Below are 19,124 nucleotides of genomic sequence, written 5' to 3' on the forward strand. Positions count from 1 at the left end.
CTGGTCTGCTTGTGTGGAGTCTTCTGCCTCCTGGACCGGCTGTTCTTCCAGCTCTACCGGTTGCTCTGTAAGTACTTGGGATTCTGGTTGGAGGAACGCGAGGACGGGTACCACAACTGCACCATTGACTTGAGTCCAGGACCGAGGGAAGTCTCCGATCACAGTACTAACCATATCTTTCCCTTCCTCTACGGGTCGAGGGTCTTCTTGTTCCTCTTCAGGGTTAAGTTGCTGTTCGGGACACTTCTTCAGGTGATCCCGGGATACAATGGTTGTGGTTTCCCCTCCGTCTTTGCTGATGGTACAGACCTTCGGGTTGTCGTGGCTTGAGGGCAGTACGGTGTACGGGTCCTTCTCCCACTGGTCGTCCAACTTATGGAGCCGTCTTTTCCTCTTCAAGACCTGCTCTCCGGGCACCAGGGGAACAGCGGGAGCATACTGGTTGTAAGTTTTCTCTTGTCTTTCCCTAGCTTGACAGAGACTACGCTCCACGCTCTCCTGTACTTTCCGGTACTGCTGCTGCCTCTCTGTGTCCCAGTCTGCTTCTGGTGAAGTGTCCTCGGGTGTCAGGACTCCCATCTCCAGGTCAACAGGTAGCTTACCAGGTCTTGCCATCATCAGGTAAGCCGGGGTACAGTTAGTGGAACCTACCGGGATGTGGTTGTATAGGTCCACTAGGTTGGGCAACCTCTCGGGCCACAGACTGCGTTCTTCCAGGGGCAATGTTTTTAGAAGATCTATCACCACCTGGTTCATTTTCTCACAAAGTCCATTAGTTTGCGAATGATAGGGTGTCGTCCTTATCTTCCGGCAGCCATACAGAGTGCAGAATTCTTGGAAGACCTCCGCTTCAAAAGGCAGGTCCCTGATCCGTCAACACTTGGTCCGGGTACCCGTGTGGACGGCAGAAATGCTGCTGGAAGGCTCTAGCTGCTGTTCGAGCTGTTAAGTCCTTGATGGGGACGACAACCAAGAACCGGGAGTAGTGATCCACGATGGTTAGTGCGTAGACGTAGCCACTTCTGCTTGGGGTCAGTTTTACATGATCCAAGGCTACCAGTTCCAACGGCTGCCGGGTGACGATGGACTGCAGGGGAGTCTTCTGGCTGGCACGGTCCTTCCTTCTTAGGTTGCACGGGCCACAGTCTCTGCACCACCTCTCGATGGTTCCTCTCATGCCCACCCAATGGAACCGCCCGCGCAGCAGGAACTCCAGCTTCTTCCATCCGAAGTGCCCAGCTCCGTCGTGGTATGCCTCCATCACCATAGCTGCGTCTCTTCTTGGCACCACTACTTGCCAGATTAATTCATGCGTCCGGGAGTTAACCATTCTGCGGCACAACTTCCCCTTATAAAGGAACAGTCGACTCTTCTCAGCCCACAGTTGCTTGGCTTCCTCCGGAGCGTCTGGGTCAAGGCGTGCATCTGGCCGAGTCAGCATCTCCTTTACCAGTCGGACGGTGGGGTCACTGTCTTGCGTCTCCGCCCAGTTGTAATGAGGTAAAGGGTTGAACGTAGCGGATTTACTCCTTACACGGTGGGAATACTGGATAGTCCCATGACGGTGGAATGCGGGGAGTTCAACTTCTTCCAGTCCCTCTGAGTCTTCCCCTACGTCCGGTAGATTTGGCATCCTGGACAGGGCGTCCGCGTTGGTATTGGAGCGTCCTGCCCGGTATTTGATTGTAAACTCATAGTTGGACAAACGGGCCATCCATCTCTGCTCTAGGGCACCGAGTCTTGCTGTGTCCAGGTGTGTCAACGGGTTGTTATCCGTGTACACGGTGAACCGGGAAGAAGCGAGGTAGTGCTTAAAGCGTTCGGTGACTGCCCACACCACTGCCAGGAACTCTAGCTTAAATGAGCTGTAATTTTCAGGGTTTCTTTCGGTGGGTCGCAGTTTTCGGCTGGCGTAAGCAATTACCCGTTCTTTCCCCTGCTGAATCTGGGACAGTACGGCTCCTAGCCCGATGTTACTGGCGTCGGTGTAGAGGATAAAGGGCTGGCTATAATCAGGGTATGCCAGGATTTCATCCCCCGTGAGGGCCATCTTCAGCTGGCGGAAGGACTCTTCTTCCAGCTTCTCCCATCTGAAGGGTGGCTTTTGGTTCTTGGCCTTCCTGGACTGGCCTATCAGGAGGTCCTGCATAGGAGCTGCCTTTCTGGTGAAACCGGGAATAAACCTTCGGTAGTAGCCTACCAACCCGAGGAACTGCCTCACTTCCTTTACGCTGGAGGGGCTTGGCCATTCCTTAATTGCGGTGATCTTATCAGGGTCGGGAGCCACTCCGTCAGCACTCACCACGTGTCCCAGGTACTGCACCTTTGGCTTCAGGAGGTGACACTTAGAGGGTTTCACCTTCAGGCCATAACTTGCCAGGGCTTCGAACACTTCCGCCAGGTGTTTCAGGTGGTCCTCATAAGTCTTGGAATATACGATGACATCGTCCAGGTACAGCAGGACCGTCTCGAAGTTTCTGTGTCCCAGACAGCACTCCATTAATCGTTGGAAGGTTCCTGGTGCATTGCAGAGTCCGAACGGCATACAAGTAAACTCGCTAAGTCCCATCGGGGTGGTGAATGCGGTCTTCTCCCGGTCCGCCTCTGCTACAGGAACCTGCCAGTACCCGCTAGTGAGATCCAAGGTAGAGAAGAAGTTAGCAGATTTTAAAGCAGCCAAAGACTCCTCTATCCTTGGTAAGGGGTACGCATCCTTGTGTGTGATTCGGTTGATTTTCCGGTAATCTACACACATTCTCATGGTGTTGTCTTTCTTTTTGACTAAGACTAGTGGGGCTGACCAGGGGCTACAGCTATCCCTGATTACCCCAGCCTCCTTCATGTCTCTAAGCATCCCCTTGGTGTGTTGGTAGTGTGCAGGGGGTACGGGTCGATACCTCTCTTTTATGGGAGGATGGTCTCCCGTGGGGATGTGGTGTTCTACCCCCTTGACTCGCCCGAAGTCTAACGGGTGTTTACTAAACACTCTCTCGTACTCTTGAACCACCCGGTAGACTCCCTGTTTCTGGTGGGAGGGAGTGGAGTCAGTACCCAAATGTAGTTGCTGACACCAATCCTCCATTATTTTCGTAGAGCCGTTACCTTCCTCCGGGTGAGATGGAGGCAAGGGTTCCACAGACTGTATAGAATTTTGGTTGATAGTATATAATTTGGCTAGCGTAGCATACCGGGGCAGGTATACTTCCCTTTTCCCGATATTTATTATGCGAACGGGTACCCTCCCATGGCGTACATCAACTACCCCCCGGGCTGTCAAAATGGTGGGCCTACTGTCTGAGTAGACTGGCTCTACCATTGCTTGGTAATCTCTACCTCTCAGACCAATAGCTGCCCGACACCAAATCATCATTTCACTTTTCGGGGGCATGGCAATAGGGAAAGGGTCACACATTCTTACGCTACCAATCTCACCGCCGGAGAGTTCCACCTGTTGCCGTCGCATCAGTGCCCGGATCTCTTTCTGGAGCACTCTCTGCTGGCCGGAGCTGGCGTTCTTGGCAACCTGCTGTAAAATGAAAATCACCTCTGCAAGACAATTTTCAATCACATTAGTTCCTAGAGTTATCTTTGGGTGACTCTCACGCTTGTCAATGTCTACAATGATCAGTCCCTGTTCTGCCAGTTCGACTCTACCGATTTTAATGGTCATCTCTTTAAATCCGATCTGCGGCACGGGTTGACCATTGCTGGCGATGATACTCAAGTCGTCGTCAGGGTAGCGGGTTATATCCGAGTCATTCCAGTACTGCTTGAAGAGCACGTACGGGATGGTGGTGACCTGTGACCCGGTGTCAAGTAGGGCACTCATAGGAATGCCATCCAGTACCACAGGCAAGACTGGACGTCCTCCCACATATTTGTCGCGCCAGCTCGATGGGCCTGGTGATCTTTTTCCTGGAGGTTGGCCCTCTACCCCAGGTTGTGCCAGTTTAAAGGACAGTACCTTGCCATATGTCCGGGTTGATTGCAGCGGCGGCAGATGGGTTGTCCGTCCTCGTTGTATCGGTCGCTGGGTCTTCCTCTGGCCGGTGGGGTCCTCCTTGGTCGGCGCCACGGGATGTCCTCCGGTCCGGATGCCAGCTGGATCTTCCCTGGAGTGGAAACCTGTAAAGACTGCACAGTTCGGGTTAGCGCAGCAACGCTTTTAGCTAGCTCTTGGACCTGATGGTGCAGGTCTGGAGCCGGGTCATTGTTCAAAGCCTGCGCATCAGCCCCCACAGGCCCTGCCGACAAGGGCGCCGCCTCCTGGTGGTAAGTGATAGCTGGGCGCCTGTGGGTCACAACGCCACCCGGTGCCGGTTCTCGGAGCACCCGGATGGCTCTGTCCTTGAACTGTGCAAAGTCCAGATGAGGATCCTGTAAGGCTATGGCCCGCAACTGGGTTCGGTGGACATTGCAATATAGTCCCTCTATAAATTGTTCGGTCAACAGCCTGTCCTCGTTTCCCACGCTGTCGGGGTCGGTCTGCTTAATGGCTCTCAGGGCCTCTTGTAGGTTTAGTGCATAGTCCCTTATACTCTCATGTGCTCGCTGCTTGCACCCATAGAATTTAAGCTTAATCTCGGCTGAGGTGCGGGTATCAAAGGTGTCCTTCAGCCGGGTTAGTATCCCTGCGACAGTCCTCCTCCCAGGTGGCCAGGACTTTACCTCCCTTTGGGCTGCCCCGGTTAGTTGGGCCACCAGGATGCTCACTTTTTGCTCTTCTGTGAGGGGGTACACCTGGAAGAGGCTATCCAGCTTTCCTCTAAAGTCATTCAGGGTATGTGACTCCCCTGAGTATTGGGGTAGCCAGGCTGCTCCCGGGATATAGGGCATGGTGAAAGGCATGACTGCAGCAGTGCTGGCGCTGGCGGGGGTTGAGGCAGTGAAGCTCTCCTCCGTATCCGACATCTTCCTCCCCCCCAGTGGACCGTGGCCTACCTTGCGATGATCCTCTTCCATAGGCCGCGGCTCCGTAGTGGATCGTCAGGGTCGAGGACCTTCCGTCGCGCTCCTGTGACGTCGGCGTCTGCTGGGCTCCTTCCAGGACCTTACGCAACATCCGGACGTGAGGCGGGGCTTCAGTTCTCGCGCGCCTTCGGAGTCCACGCCCCTCTTCTTCCCGAGCGGCGTCTTCAAGATGGCGTCCAACGGCGGGAAAACTTCACGGATGGCGGGAAGAAGGCAGAAGATGGCGCCGGATGGCGGGAAAACTTCGCGGATGGTGGGAAGAAGGCAAAAGATGGCGCCGGATGGCGGGAAACTTCACCACTGGTAAGTTTGAACAGTCTTTTTCAGGCACGCAGTACCCGGTGGTTGCGGGCACGAAATCCTGCCGACTACGCCAAAAGTTGACGCGCCCCTGGGCCTTCTGTGTCGTGCGGCATCGCGTGCACGGGGGCTTACCCGGAGCCGGATCAGATGGGGGTAGTAGTCTCGTGGCGGTGACCCGGTCCGTGCCCAGGGAGTCAAACTAAGTGGCGAGTCTACTAGCAGTAGATGTTGGATGACTACGCCACCCGTTGAATGCAGCTTTGGAGCTGCCGCTGCAGGGCAGACCGCTGAGGCCGGTGGAAGGATGGTGCAGCGGGGATGGTGTAACCCCCAACGGGAGGGGTATGGCCTCAGGGCAGCCGACGTGGATGATGGGGGTAGCAGGAACCACTCAGAGACGATGCGTGTAGTTCAGGGTCTTTACTGGTGACAAAGATAGACCCTCCCGGAGTACTTGCTAGCGATCGGGGCCTGGTCAGTCCTTGAGCAGATGGGATCTCCCCTGGCCAGGCGGAGTTGTAGGCCTTCCCAGCTAACTGTACTCTTCTGGCTACCTTGCTAGAGGCGGGTAAAAGTAGCCCATGTCCCTGAGTGTACCGTGTGGTGCTCACCCGTATGGCCGGTGACTCGGGACCTTCTATTGGCTTCCGCTCCACGATGGCGGTGCTGGTCCCACGCGTGTGACCGTGCCTTCGGGTTTCTGGGCCAGAGGACCTGCAATCCCCTGCCGGTCGGTTTCTGCTGCTGGGTAAGGATTAGTCCCCACAGCCTCGGACTCCGGGTCCGGTGATAACTTCTCAGTCAGGGCGAGCTCTGCAGCTGCCAGCCCCTGACTCCTTGTAGCACTGCTCCCACAGAGCTCCTGTTGTTTCTTCCTATGCTGCTTCTCTTCTCTACTCTTGTTCTCTCTCTCTCTTAACCCTGCCTCAGCCCCAGGTTTATATAGGGGAAGTTCTTCCCCTCCCAGGACTGGGCAGGAGGTGTGGCATGCATAAGATCCCTGACCAAGAGACCTCCCACCTGCTCTCAGACATAATATTGCTATTATTGTGGAGACCAGACCCCTGGGGTGCCACATGTTTATGAGAAAAAAAATGTTTTTATATCTTATAGCCTGCAATATTTAACGGAATTACAGGCTCAATCTCTTCATTTGTAATTGACTCTTAGCTCATGGGATGAGCAGTGATTATCACTCCTATACACAGCACAAAGATGGATTCCTGCTCTTCATTGCTTAGTTAGCACATATATAGAAGAAGTAGCAGCTTGGAGGGAATTACACAGCACTACTGGGCAGTGTAGATGTGAATCCAGTTCAGTTATCTCTGAAATATCGGATAGATACTGGCTGCTATGATGTCTCTCATACACAGTGCACAGAGCAAAGGATTCCTACTCTTATGTCTTTAGGTAGCACACAGAAGCAGCAGCATGAACGACTTTATACTGCATGACTAACCGTGTACCTGTGAATCCAAACTTGGGCGAAAAAATCATTTGCTAGAAATCTGCTGCTTGATCTGTCTGTGCTTCCCTGCCTGTGTCTCACTCTGCTCCTCACCTCTTCATAAAGTATAATATGAGGTGTAATCTAACACTACAATGAGCTAAGTGTAAGTATAATTTAACCAAAAGCAAGACAGATTTAACATGTTTTTTTCTGAGTGGATTGCAGAGTTCAGGAGTCAGAGAAAAGTGGCTCATAAGTGGAAAAATAAGAAGATTTCTTTGATAAAATATATTACAAAGTTTCTTAAATTTGCTTGTACTATTAATTTATGTTTGTTGTAACAACAGTAACCATTTAACCAATTTAACCAATAAGGATTTTATAGAAACTAGCTAATTACCTGTGGCTTTTGTTCCCGTAGCATTCCTTCATGTTCCCATAATAAAATACAGGGAAGATGAATAAAACAGGAACTACACTAAAACAGAATGATACCATTATATATATATAGTGAAATACATTTGTATAGAACAGCTAATCATTAACAGAATTTTGTGTTATCAGTTCTTTATTTAGCAGATAACCTGACCACACCACGTACCCCTGATAGAGCCCCATCAATAAACTAATATACTGATGCACACCTACTGTTAAGCATTTAGTTTTCCAGCAGCACCCAGCAGGACAGGGGAAATTATACATTACATGTAGTCTATCCAGACCAATAGGCTGTCTATGTGATACAGGACGGGTCCTCTAGAGCAGGGTTCCCAAACTCCAGTCCTCAAGGCCCACCAACAGGTCATGTTTTCAGGATTTCCTTAGTATTACACAGGTGATAATTGCATCACCTGCACAGGCAATAATTCCATCCCCTGAGCAATACTAAGGGAATCCTGAAAACATGACCTGTTGGTGGGCCTTGAGGACTGGAGTTGGGGAACCCTGCTCTAGAGAAGGAGAAACTCTTTATAACTTTTCTAACAGATGAGGATCCTGAGCAGGATATCCCCCTCTAATCTCAAAATCAGTGAAAGGGAATTGCCCAAATTGGAAAACTCCTTTAATCAGTAAACAAGGTGTGTCCTTTTAAAGAACAGGCCTTGGTGAAATGTGGTCAACACTTTTGTGAACCAAAATAGGGTCATAAACAAATTTTGGCATGCAGTCTGAATTACAGAACACGGGACTTTGTCAATTGTTTACTAATGAACACTCATGAACGCGGGCAAAACTAAATAATAAGCAGCATGGCTGGACATCCGGGGCCATATAGTATCTTGCCCCAGTTTACTTACTGAAGGTGTAATCTGTTATTTGGGTTTTGGAAGACAACGTTGTGCACATTTATGAGTATGCTTCTGTGTAAACAGCTGAATAGTTTTCAAACATATCTAGGAGTAAGGGTTCGCTCACATGACTGTATAAATCGGAAAAGTGCAATCCCGGCCTAACACTTTTTTTTCATGATACCATCATGAAAAATGCATTAGTTATTAGTAGTTCGGGGTAATGAGATTATACAACTGCTAATAATGATAACAAACTGGTTTTACCTGCAGAGAACTGTTGCGATTCTTCCAATGTAACATCTTGCATCTGAAATCTAAGAAGAAGATATAAATAATTCACTGTTGTGTTATTATACTGGTTATACAGGACGCACCCCATGATCCTGACCTTCACATTCCTATCTAAATAAGGAAATGACAACACGAGGAACCTATTGTTTGTTTTCGGTAACTCTTGGTTATATTTTCTATGAACAGACGCCAGAAAGAGCTATTCTAAAACACAACTTGACCCAAGGCTGTAGTTTCACCTGAGTGCAAGCAGGTCCACAAGTCAGCACTAAGTAAATACCTACAGGCATATGTCAGATCAAAAGGCAGAACATGCACCTTAATTTGAAGGTCAAAAATACACAATTTAGATGTCATAATTTATTTATGATTGCAATGAAGAAAGTGTTCATTTTACTCTGGTTACATTTAAGTATAGCCCTTATCCCTTTTCTGCATCATCACATACTTGTAGGTCGTGAAATGGATCCTCTTCTTCCATCCACAAGTACATATACACACTTATATCCGTATGGCTCCACCTTCTGTGCAGTGTGACTGTAGGGGGCTGTAAAAAACAGCCTTCCTCCCGCCCCAAATAGGAATCAAAATAAATCTGATATCGGCTGATCAATCATTCCTGATGCAGATCGTAGTATTACTGTGCAGGAGGCTGATCACTTGTTTCTCTTCTAATATGAAGTATTATTAAAATGAAACCTGTCACCGGATTTTTCCTGTGCAATTCATTACCACTATCTTTAAGAACTATGTGCAAACATCCCTAAAACCCCTTTACATAAATCTTGTTATCCCGCATAACTCAAAAAAAAGTATTTTACAATCGTCCCACGCCAATTAGTAATGGGTAACGAGAGATCTGACGAGCGTCTTCTGAGTATGTCCTCGATCATCGTCCTTCCATCTTTACTGATATGGGTGACGTCCTACATCAGCCACAGCCCATACAGAGCATGTGCAGACAAGGGGGCTGCTCTGCCCTCAACAGGGCACAGCAAATCGTGCAGGGCTAGATCACAACTGCACAAGTGCGGGATCTGAACAAGCTTGGATGACGTAGGAGACTTCATCCATGTCAATAAGGCTGGAGTGGTCATTGTGGGCACCAAGGTGACGCTGACTATGCATCTCGGAATAGGACCCTTAAACTGACAGGAGAGATGTCAGATTAAGGCAGCAGGACAAGGATTAACTGCGGGGGACCTGTCTCGGACTAGCCATTCGAAAGACTTAGTCCCTGGGGTTTCTCAAAGTATAATTTCTCAGAAACTATTCAGAATTTCAGATTAAAACATACACTGCTGCAAAAATGTAGTCGGTGTCTGATTCATGCTGCCTGAGGATTGGGCAGAATTAATCGAATATCAGGTTCACTTTGAACTCATATATTTGAGAATAAAATAATTTGAGTTTTTATGTTGGGGAGATTTTTTTTCTGTTTAATCTCTATGAAACTGAATATAACGATTGTTTTTTATTTTGGACCCAGAAGGGGGATGTGTGATTGCTAATACTTTATTAACTATTACTACTACAAGCGAATACTTATGGCAGAGCTGGGTGGCTTTTTTATGCACCTTGCTATCACACCAACTCCTATGTACTGTGCAAACGCATCTTGAAGGGCCAAAAGACGGACAAAGAAAGAATCAGCCTTATCTCAAGTTCCTTAAAAGCTTCAGTCGCTACTGAATACAACATCTAAGGGATCAAACTGGTAAGATTGGAGTCAATCATTAGGCGGCATTGACCTCAGTAATGTCAACAGTGATTGGCTGCAGTGGTCACGTGTCGACACGCCATGTCATTGCTGGAGCCTGATGAACAGAAACTAGCAAGGGACAAAGGAAGCGTTAAAGGAGAGGTAGAAAATTTGTATGGTGAGTATAAGTTATATTTTAGACAACTGTAAGCTGTTCGTGAAAAATAAAAACGTGGTAGGACAACAAATCATAGCATTATTTTACATGTACTGATTTTATGCTGACTGACCTGATTTAAGTCGTGGCTTAGTCTTCTTCTGAAATTACTGAAGGTCTGCCACACAAAGTTGATTGTGTACAAAATTGTTGAAAGATAGAACATCTGCAGGGAAGAACAAGAAATCTTAAGAACCTTTACTTAAGATGATAAATGCTAATTATGACGTTCTAGTCCTAAGATTACAACTGGCCATAATGTACCTACTGATGGAAGAGAACTACAGTCATATGAAAAAGTTTGGGCACCCCTATTAATCTTAAGCTTAATGTTTTATAAAAATTGGTGTTTTTGCAACAGCTATTTCAGTTTGATATATGTAATAACTGTTGGACACAGTAATGTTTCTGCCTTGAAATGAGGTTTATTGTGCTAACAGAAAATGTGCAATATGCATTCAAACAAAATTTGACCGGTGCATAAGTATGGGCACCCTTATCATTTTCTTGTTTTAAATACTCCTGCCTACTTTTTACTGACTTACTAAAGCACTTTTTTTTGTTTTGTAACCTCATTGAGCTTTGAACTTTATAGCCAGGTGTATGCAATCATGAGAAAAGCTACTTAAAGTGGCCACTTGCAAGTTGTTCTCCTGTTTGAATCTCCTCTGAAGAGTGGCATCATGGGCTCCTCAAAACAACTGTCAAATGATCTGAAAACAAAGATTATTCAACATAGTTGTTCAGGGGAAGGATACAAAAAGCTGTCTCAGAGATTTAACCTGTCAGTTTCCACTGTGAGGAACATAGTAAGGAAATGGAAGAACATAGGGACAGTTCTTGTTAAGGCCAGAAGTGGCAGGACAAGAAAAACATCAGAAAGGCAGAGAAGAAGAATGGTGAGATCAGTCAAGGACAATCCTCAGACCACCTCCAGAGAGCTGCAGCATCAACTTGCTGCAGATGGTGTCACTGTGCATCGGTCAACTATACAACGCACTTTGCACAAGGAGAAGCTGTATGGGAGAGTGATGCGAAAGAAGCCGTTTCTGCAAGTATGCACAAACAGAGTCGGCTGAGGTATGCAAAAGCACATTTGAAGAAGCCTATTTCTTTTTGGAAGAAGGTCCTGTGGACTGATGAAACCAAGATTGAGTTGTTTGGTCATACAAAAAGGCGTTATGCATGGTGGCAAAAAAAACACAGCATTCCAAGAAAAACACTTGCTACCCACAGTAAAATTTGGTGGAGTTTCCATCATGCTTTGGGGCTGTGTGGTCAATGCCGGCACTGGGAATCTTGTTAAAGTTGAGGGACGCATGGATTCCACTCAGTATCAGCAGATTCTTGGCAATAGTGTTCAAGAATCAGTGATAAAGTTGAAGTTACACAGTGGATGGATCTTTCAGCAAGACAATGATCCAAAACACCGCTCCAAATCTACTCAGGCATTCATGCAGAGGAACAATTACAATGTTCTGGAATGGCCATCCCAGTCCCCAGACCTGAATATCATTGAACATCTGTGGGATCATTTGAAGAGGCTGTCCATGCTCGGCGACCATCAAACTTAACTGAACTGGAATTGTTTTGTAAAGAGGAATGGTCAAAAATACCTTCATCCAGGATCCAGGAACTCATTAAAAGCTACAGGAAGCGACTAGAGGCTGTTATTTTTGCAAAAGGAGGATCTACTAAATATTAATGTCACTTTTCTGGTGAGGTGCCCATACTTATGCACCTGTCAAATTTTGTTTGAATGCAGATTGCACATTTTCTGTTAGTACAATAAACCTCATTTCAAGGCAGAAACATTACTGTATCCAACAGTTATTACATATATCAAACTGAAATAGCTGTTGCAAAAACACAAATTTTTATAAAACATTAAGCTTAAGATTAATAGGGGTGCCCAAACTTTTTCATATGACTGTATATTTTATAAGTTTGAGGGTTTTGTTCATAAGGATATGTTCACACACAATATAAATCAGCCAGGAGGAAAACTCTTAAAATATAACTTTTATTTAATCTTAAAATTATTTTGTACCTCCAATGTCCAATATAAACTACTCATACACCCCTTATTATAGTCCAAGCATCACAACCAACCCCTCATATACTAGAGAGGGCCAACAAAATTGATTCGGTCCTGATTGATGTATTTTTATAGCAAACCTTGTTAAGGACACAAAGCATGAAAACAGGACACTATGGATAACTTCTTACATAGCGTGTTGGGAAGAACCAGCAATATTAATCCCATCTGGTCCACATATAACTTAAACACAGTGATATAAAAAACTTTAACAATATGTGTGGATCTCACCCATTCTCTTGTCTGTGGGCATCCTCCAGGGTTTTTTGCTCTCTCCAATTCAGTTGTTTTGTTTCACTGAGAATAAATCTACCCTGTCGTGCAGGGCCGGCTCCAGGTTTTCGTGGGCCTCGGGCGAAAGAGTCTCAGTGGGCCCCTTTAACACATACCACGATTCATGATGCACAGATACGGCAGAGAAATATAGATATATATAGAACAATGGCAAAGATTTCACTTCTTACATTACATGAGTGATATCTATTGTAAATTCTACAATAGCTCAGAAACCGGCAAATCCTCGCAGCGCTCAGTGCAGACCGGGCAATATAGTCCTCCATACAGTATTATGGGCACCACTAAGTCCTCCATACAGTATAATGGCCCCACATAGTCCTCCATGCAGTATAATGGCCTCACATAGTCCTCCATACAGTATAATGCCCCCACATAGTCCTCCATACAGTATAATGTGTTCACATAGTCCAGCATACAGTATAATGGCCCCACATAGTCCTCTATACAGTATAATGGGCCCTACATAGTCCTCCATATAGTATAATGGCCCCACATAGTCCTCCATACAGTATAATGGGCCCCACATAGTCCTCCATACAGTATAAAGGCCCCATATAGTCCTCCATACAGAATAATGGGCCCACATAGTCCTCCATACAATATAATGGCCCCACATAGTCCTCCATACAGTATAATGGGCCCACATAATCCTCCATACAGTATAATGGGCCCCACATAGTCCTCCATACAGTATAATGGCCCCACATAGTCCTCCATACAGTATAATGGGCCCACATAATCCTCCATACAGTATAATGAGCCCCACATAGTCCTCCATACAGAATAATGGTCCCACATAGTCCTCCATACAGTCTAATGGTCCCACATAGTCCTCCATACAGTCTAATGGGCCACATAGTCCTCCATACAGTATAATGGCCCTACATAGTCCTCCATACAGTATAATGGGCCCACATAATCCTCCATACAGTATAATGGGCCCCACATAGTCCTCCATACAGAATAATGGTCCCACATAGTCCTCCATACAGTCTAATGGGCCACATAGTCCTCCATACAGTATAATGGTCCTACATAGTCCTCCATACAGAAGAATGGGCCCCACATAATCCTCCATACAGTATAATGGGCCCCACATAATCATCCATACAGAATAATGGTCCCACATAGTCCTCCATACAGTCTAATGGGCCATATAGTCCTCCATACAGTATAATGGTCCTACATAGTCCTCCATACAGAAGAATGGGCCCCACATAGTCCTCCATACAGAAGAATGGGCCCCACAAAGTCCTGACAGGAGCCATGGCAGTAACTCACCCAGTGACCCCACATAGTGGAGAGATGGGCACCAGGTGGTCAGACAGTGCCAGGAGAAAGGGTCACATACCATTACAGTGTAGCCCTCCTATAGCGGAGAAGACTGTCACCATCATCCCTGCCCCTGCCTACCTGCCACTTCCTTCTCTGCCATTCCACACAGTCAGACAGGTCAGACCAGGATTTCCTGTAAGATGCTGCAGACAGACTGCAGACAGTGCTATGCTGACTATATATAATATATCTATGTCTTTCTATATATAGATACATGATGATGCATGTGACTGTCACTGTATCTATATATAGAAAGACATTGCATAAGAAATGCAGTCTCTGATAGTCAGATAAAGTTACCGGCAGTCGGTGTTTGCTGGCTGTGGCTGGCGCTTGAATACTGAGGAGCTCGAGCTCGGAGGAGGGACCCAGGCTGAAGTAAGCATGCGCTGTAGACAGTTGAGAATAGATGATGCCATCATCTGACCGGATGTCTGCACTGCCGGCGCATACGCTCTGCAGCACCGGGAGGCTAAGAATGCATCTGCGGCTCTGCCGGCCAGCGGTAACCCAGGACGCCGCGGGCAGCACCAGCGTTCACATAGCAGCCAACCAAGATGAGTGGGCCCCCCCGCTGTCCAGGGCCCTGGCACTTGCCCGGGTGCGCCGGGTGGTGACGCCGGCCCTGCTGTCGTGCCCCTGATAATTGCTCTCGCCCTATCAAGGGCAGTACCCAAGTGTATCTATTACCCCACAAAATAATGCCTCCCGGCACGTTTCTTCCTCCTCAAAGAGGATTCATCAGGGGAGTGTAACTCGTATCTTGGGGAGCACTACAAAAAAGTGGCTAAGTGCTATAAAGTGCTATGTGGTTTAAAAACATAATCTAATGGACCTCACAATGGGGAGCATCCATTTTTTGTGGTACAGAATGCTGTTACCACTTTCAAAAGGGCAAATATACAAAAGAGAAAAGGGGGGTCCTCCACACCTATATTCTCTGTTTAAATATACTCTTTTTCCCTCCATTTCTGGGCGTTCCATGTCACTTCCGGGGTGGGGCTTAATTTGCTTTATCATTATCATAATTAACAACCTTTTTCTTAGAAAACATTACCCTCCACTTTTCTTAGATAATACTATATATTTTATTTTAATAAAGATCTAATTCCGTTTCTGCTTTAAGGTAATGCTCATATCGCGGTGGCATCCTGTTTATCATCGAGAAATACCCATGTGACCCTTTCCCTCCTATTATGTCCACGTCCTAGGGTCACCAACCTCCCACATGTCAGAATATGGAGGTCACCGAACATTTATTTATATCGTTTATAGCGTCCAGGGCGCCCGTTGTCTGCCTCTCTCCAGCGTTGGGAACGCATACTACCTCCGCCATTGATAATATCATGATTCTTATTTATAAAGTGGGCCTCTTCTTCAAGACATTATTACTGACTAATTACAAAGGTTGTTCACCCCAAAATCGCACATCCGAGGTACATATATATCGCCCTCTTTATTATTCAGAGCATATAAACATTTGGCCTTTTTTTAAAACATCTATATGAAAGGCATCCATCATTCTAAGAAAAAATCTGACGGAAAATCCATCTTGCTTCTTTCTGTTGCAAGATCCTGTCCATGTTGCCCCCTCTATTGTTAGTCTTCATGCATTCAATTCCCATAAAGGAGATCTCCTCCATGTACCGAATAAGGCAACATGCATCTGCAAAAAAGAATATGTAGGAAAGACTATTCGGGAAATGAGATGACGCATAGGGGAGCACTTAAATGATATATTAAACAAAAAAGAGACGCCAATTGCAAAACATGTGAATTCGGTACATGGAGGAGATCCTAGAGTAATCTCCTTCATGAGAATTGAATGCATGAAGACTAACAATAGAGGGGGCAACATGGACAGGATCTTGCAACAGAAAGAAGCAAGATGGATTTTCCGTTTAGGTACTATGGCCCCTAGGGGACTAAACGAACAGCTTAATTATAGCTGTTTTGTATAGATAGTAATCCCCTTGAAACATCCCCAGTGTAGACAACCATGTTTTACGTGAAGGACCGCCTACTAAGACCAGCTAAAAGTCAGATTTTTTCTTAGAATGATGGATGCCTTTCATATAGATTTTTTTTAAAAAGGCCAAATGTTTATATGCTCCGAATAATAAAGAGGATGATATACATGTACCTCGGATGTGCGATTTTGGGGTGAACAACCTTTGTAATTAGTCAGTAATAATGTCTTGAAGAAGAGGCCCACTTTATAAATAAGAATCATGATATTATCAATTAAAAAGAATTGGTTACTATATTAGTTTCATATATTGGGATTCAGTGTTGGTATAGAGATCTAATATTGAAGGTTCTCAATGTTTTTGCAATTAAGGTGGCGTCAATTGATTCCCCCTGAATATAATAAAGGAGGGTAATCTAGAGTAATAATTACCATAAAAAGGGAAACGTGGATGTAAAATGCGTTTTTATAAAATGGATTTATTAGATTCTGTATAAGAATACATTAAATCACCCGTTTAGGCGGAAATGATGTCAATGACACGCATATTGTGACGCGCCCCTGGGCCTGCTGTGTCGCGCAGCGTCTCGCGCACGGGGCTTACCCGGAACCGGATCAGATGAGGGTTGTAGTCTCCGAGTGGCGGGGACCCGGTCCGTGCCCAGGGAGTCAAACTCAGTGTGTGGCAGTCTTGATAGATGTTATTTGAGTGTCGACTACGCCACCCGTTGATTTGCAGCTATGGAGCTGCCGCTGCAGGGCAGACCGCTGAGGCCGGTGTAGAATTGTGCAGCGAGATAGTATAACCCCCAACGGGAGGGGTATGGCCTCAGGGCAGCCGACGTGGAAGATGGGGGTAGCAGGAACCACTCAGAGACGGTGCGGTGTAATTCAGGGTCTTTACTGGTAACAACGATAGACCCTCCCGGAGTACTTGCTAGCGAACGGGGCCTGGTCAGTCCTTGAGCAGATGGGATCTCCCCTGGCCAGGCGGAGTTGTAGGCCTCCCAAACTGACTGTACTCCTCTGGCTACCTTGCTAGAAGCGGATATAAGTAGCCCACGTCCCTGAGTGTACCGTGTGGTGCTCACCCGTATGGCCGGTGACTCGGGGCCTTCTATGGCTTCCGCTCCACGATGGCGCTGCTGGTCCCACGCGTGTGACCGTGCCTTCGGGTTTCTGGGCCTGGGGACCTGAAATCCCCTGCCGGTCGGCTTCTGCTGCTGGGTAAGAGTTAGTCCCCACAGCCTCGGACGCCGGGTCCGGTAAGAAAGCTTCTCAGTCAGGGCGAGCTCTGCAGCTGCCAGCCCCTGACTCGTAGTAGTATTGCTCCCACTGAGCTTCTGCTGTTTCTTCCTATGACTGTTTCTCGTCTCTACTTCTTCTCTACTCCTCACCCTGCCTCAGCCCCGGGTTTATATAGGGGAAGTTCTTCCCCTCCCAAGACTGGGCAGGAGGTGTGGCATGCACAGGATCCCTGACCAAAGGACCTCCCACCTGCTCTCAGACATAACATTACATTACTGTGGGAAACCAGACCCCTGGGGTGCCACAATTGGATGCCCAAAAAAGAATTTGCGGTCCAGACTCCCGGGAGTGCAGCGAGAAGTGCACACCCCAGGTTGACGTGGGAGCTATGCGTTCCAGACGCTTGGAAATAGTTAAGGGAACATGTGGACTTGCGGTCCGGACGCCCGGAAGTGACACGGTGAGCGCACATGCAGGGTGCCCGGAAATGACGTAGAAGGCTTGCGTTCCAGGCGTCCGGAAATGGCGGAGGTAGTATGCGTTCCCAACGCTGGAGAGAGAGGCAGACAACGGCGCCCTGGACGCTATAAACAAAATAAATAAATGTTCGGTGACCTAAATATTCTGACATGTGGGAGGTTGGTGACCCTAGGACGTCGACATAATAGGAGGGAAAGGGTCACATGGGATTTCTCGATGATAAACAGGATGCCACCGCGATATGAGCATTACCTTAAAGCAGAAACGGAATTAGATCTTTATTAAAATAAAATATAAAGTATTATCTAAAAAAGAGTGGAGGGTAATGTTTTCTAAGAAAAAGGTTGTGAATTATGATAATGATAAAGCAAATTAAGCCCCACCCCGGAAGTGACATGGGACGCCCAGAAATGGAGGGAAAAAAGAGTATATTTAAACAGAGAATATAGGTGTGGAGGACCCGGCTTTTCTCTTTGCATATTTGCACTTTTGAAAGTGGTAACAGCATTCTGTACCACAAAAAATGGACGCTCACCATTGTGAGGTCCATTAGATTATGTTTTTAAACCACATAGCACTTTATAGCACTTAGTCACTTTTTTGTAGTGCTCCCCAAGATACGAGTTACACTCCCCTGATGAATCCTCTTTGAGGAGGAAGAAACGTGCCGGGAGGCATTATTTTGTGGGGTAATAGATACACTTGGGTACTGCCCTTGATAGGGCGAGAGCAATTATCAGGGGCACGACAGGGTAGATTTATTCTCAGTGAAACAAAACAACTGAATTGGAGAGAGCAAAAAAACCCTGGAGGATGCCCACAGACAAGAGAATGGGTGAGATCCACACATATTGTTAAAGTTTTTTATATCACTGTGTTTAAGTTATATGTGGACCAGATGGGATTAATATTGCTGGTTCTTCCCAACACGCTATGTAAGAAGCTATCCATAGTGTCCTGTTTTCATGCTTTGTGTCCTTAACAAGGTTTGCTATAAAAATACATCAATCAGGACCGAATCAATTTTGTTGGCCCTCTCTATTATACGAGGGGTTGGTTGTGATGTTTGGACTATAATAAGGGGTGTATGAGTAGTTTATATTGGACATTGGAGGTACAAAATAATTTTAAGGATTAAATAAAAGTTATATTTTAAGAGTTTTCCTCTTGGCTGATTTATATTGTTAATACTGAGGTTATATGCTGCCGTAAGTTTAAGCAGGTTGTAGCTAAGTAATATGTTCACACACAGCAGATTTGTTTTGTAGAAATTTCTGAAATTGTCCCATTTATATCAATAAGCCCTACATGTGAACGGGGAGGTTGGGGGAGTAATAAAAATAACTGTACTCACCTCCTAGATGTGTGCAGCTGCGTACCCCCAGTAGATGGCTGCCCCCTGTGCTGCCTCCTCAGGCAGGGGGCAGCACATGATGCATGATGGAAGTGGGTGTCAGTGGTCGGTGTG

The 19,124-nt window shown here is 46.6% G+C and overlaps 1 protein-coding gene across 1 annotated transcript in view; it reads right to left on the bottom strand.

Annotated features, from left to right (window-relative positions):
• Positions 1 to 19,124, bottom strand: part of TMEM116 (transmembrane protein 116) — a 122,554-nt gene that overhangs the window by 24,453 nt on the left and 78,977 nt on the right. Inside the window, exons 5-7 of the mRNA XM_073676348.1 lie at positions 10,303 to 10,395; positions 8,284 to 8,333; positions 7,128 to 7,205 (exon numbers count right to left, since the gene is read on the bottom strand). Of these exons, the coding sequence (XP_073532449.1) occupies positions 7,128 to 7,205; positions 8,284 to 8,333; positions 10,303 to 10,395 (221 nt within the window). The remainder of the gene's footprint in view (positions 1 to 7,127; positions 7,206 to 8,283; positions 8,334 to 10,302; positions 10,396 to 19,124) is intronic.

This window comes from Phyllobates terribilis, unplaced genomic scaffold (genome assembly GCF_046119375.1).
Source record: "Phyllobates terribilis strain yellow unplaced genomic scaffold, ASM4611937v1 Scaffold_1__5_contigs__length_1240528914, whole genome shotgun sequence".
In the NCBI taxonomy this organism is placed as follows: Eukaryota; Metazoa; Chordata; class Amphibia; order Anura; family Dendrobatidae; genus Phyllobates; species Phyllobates terribilis.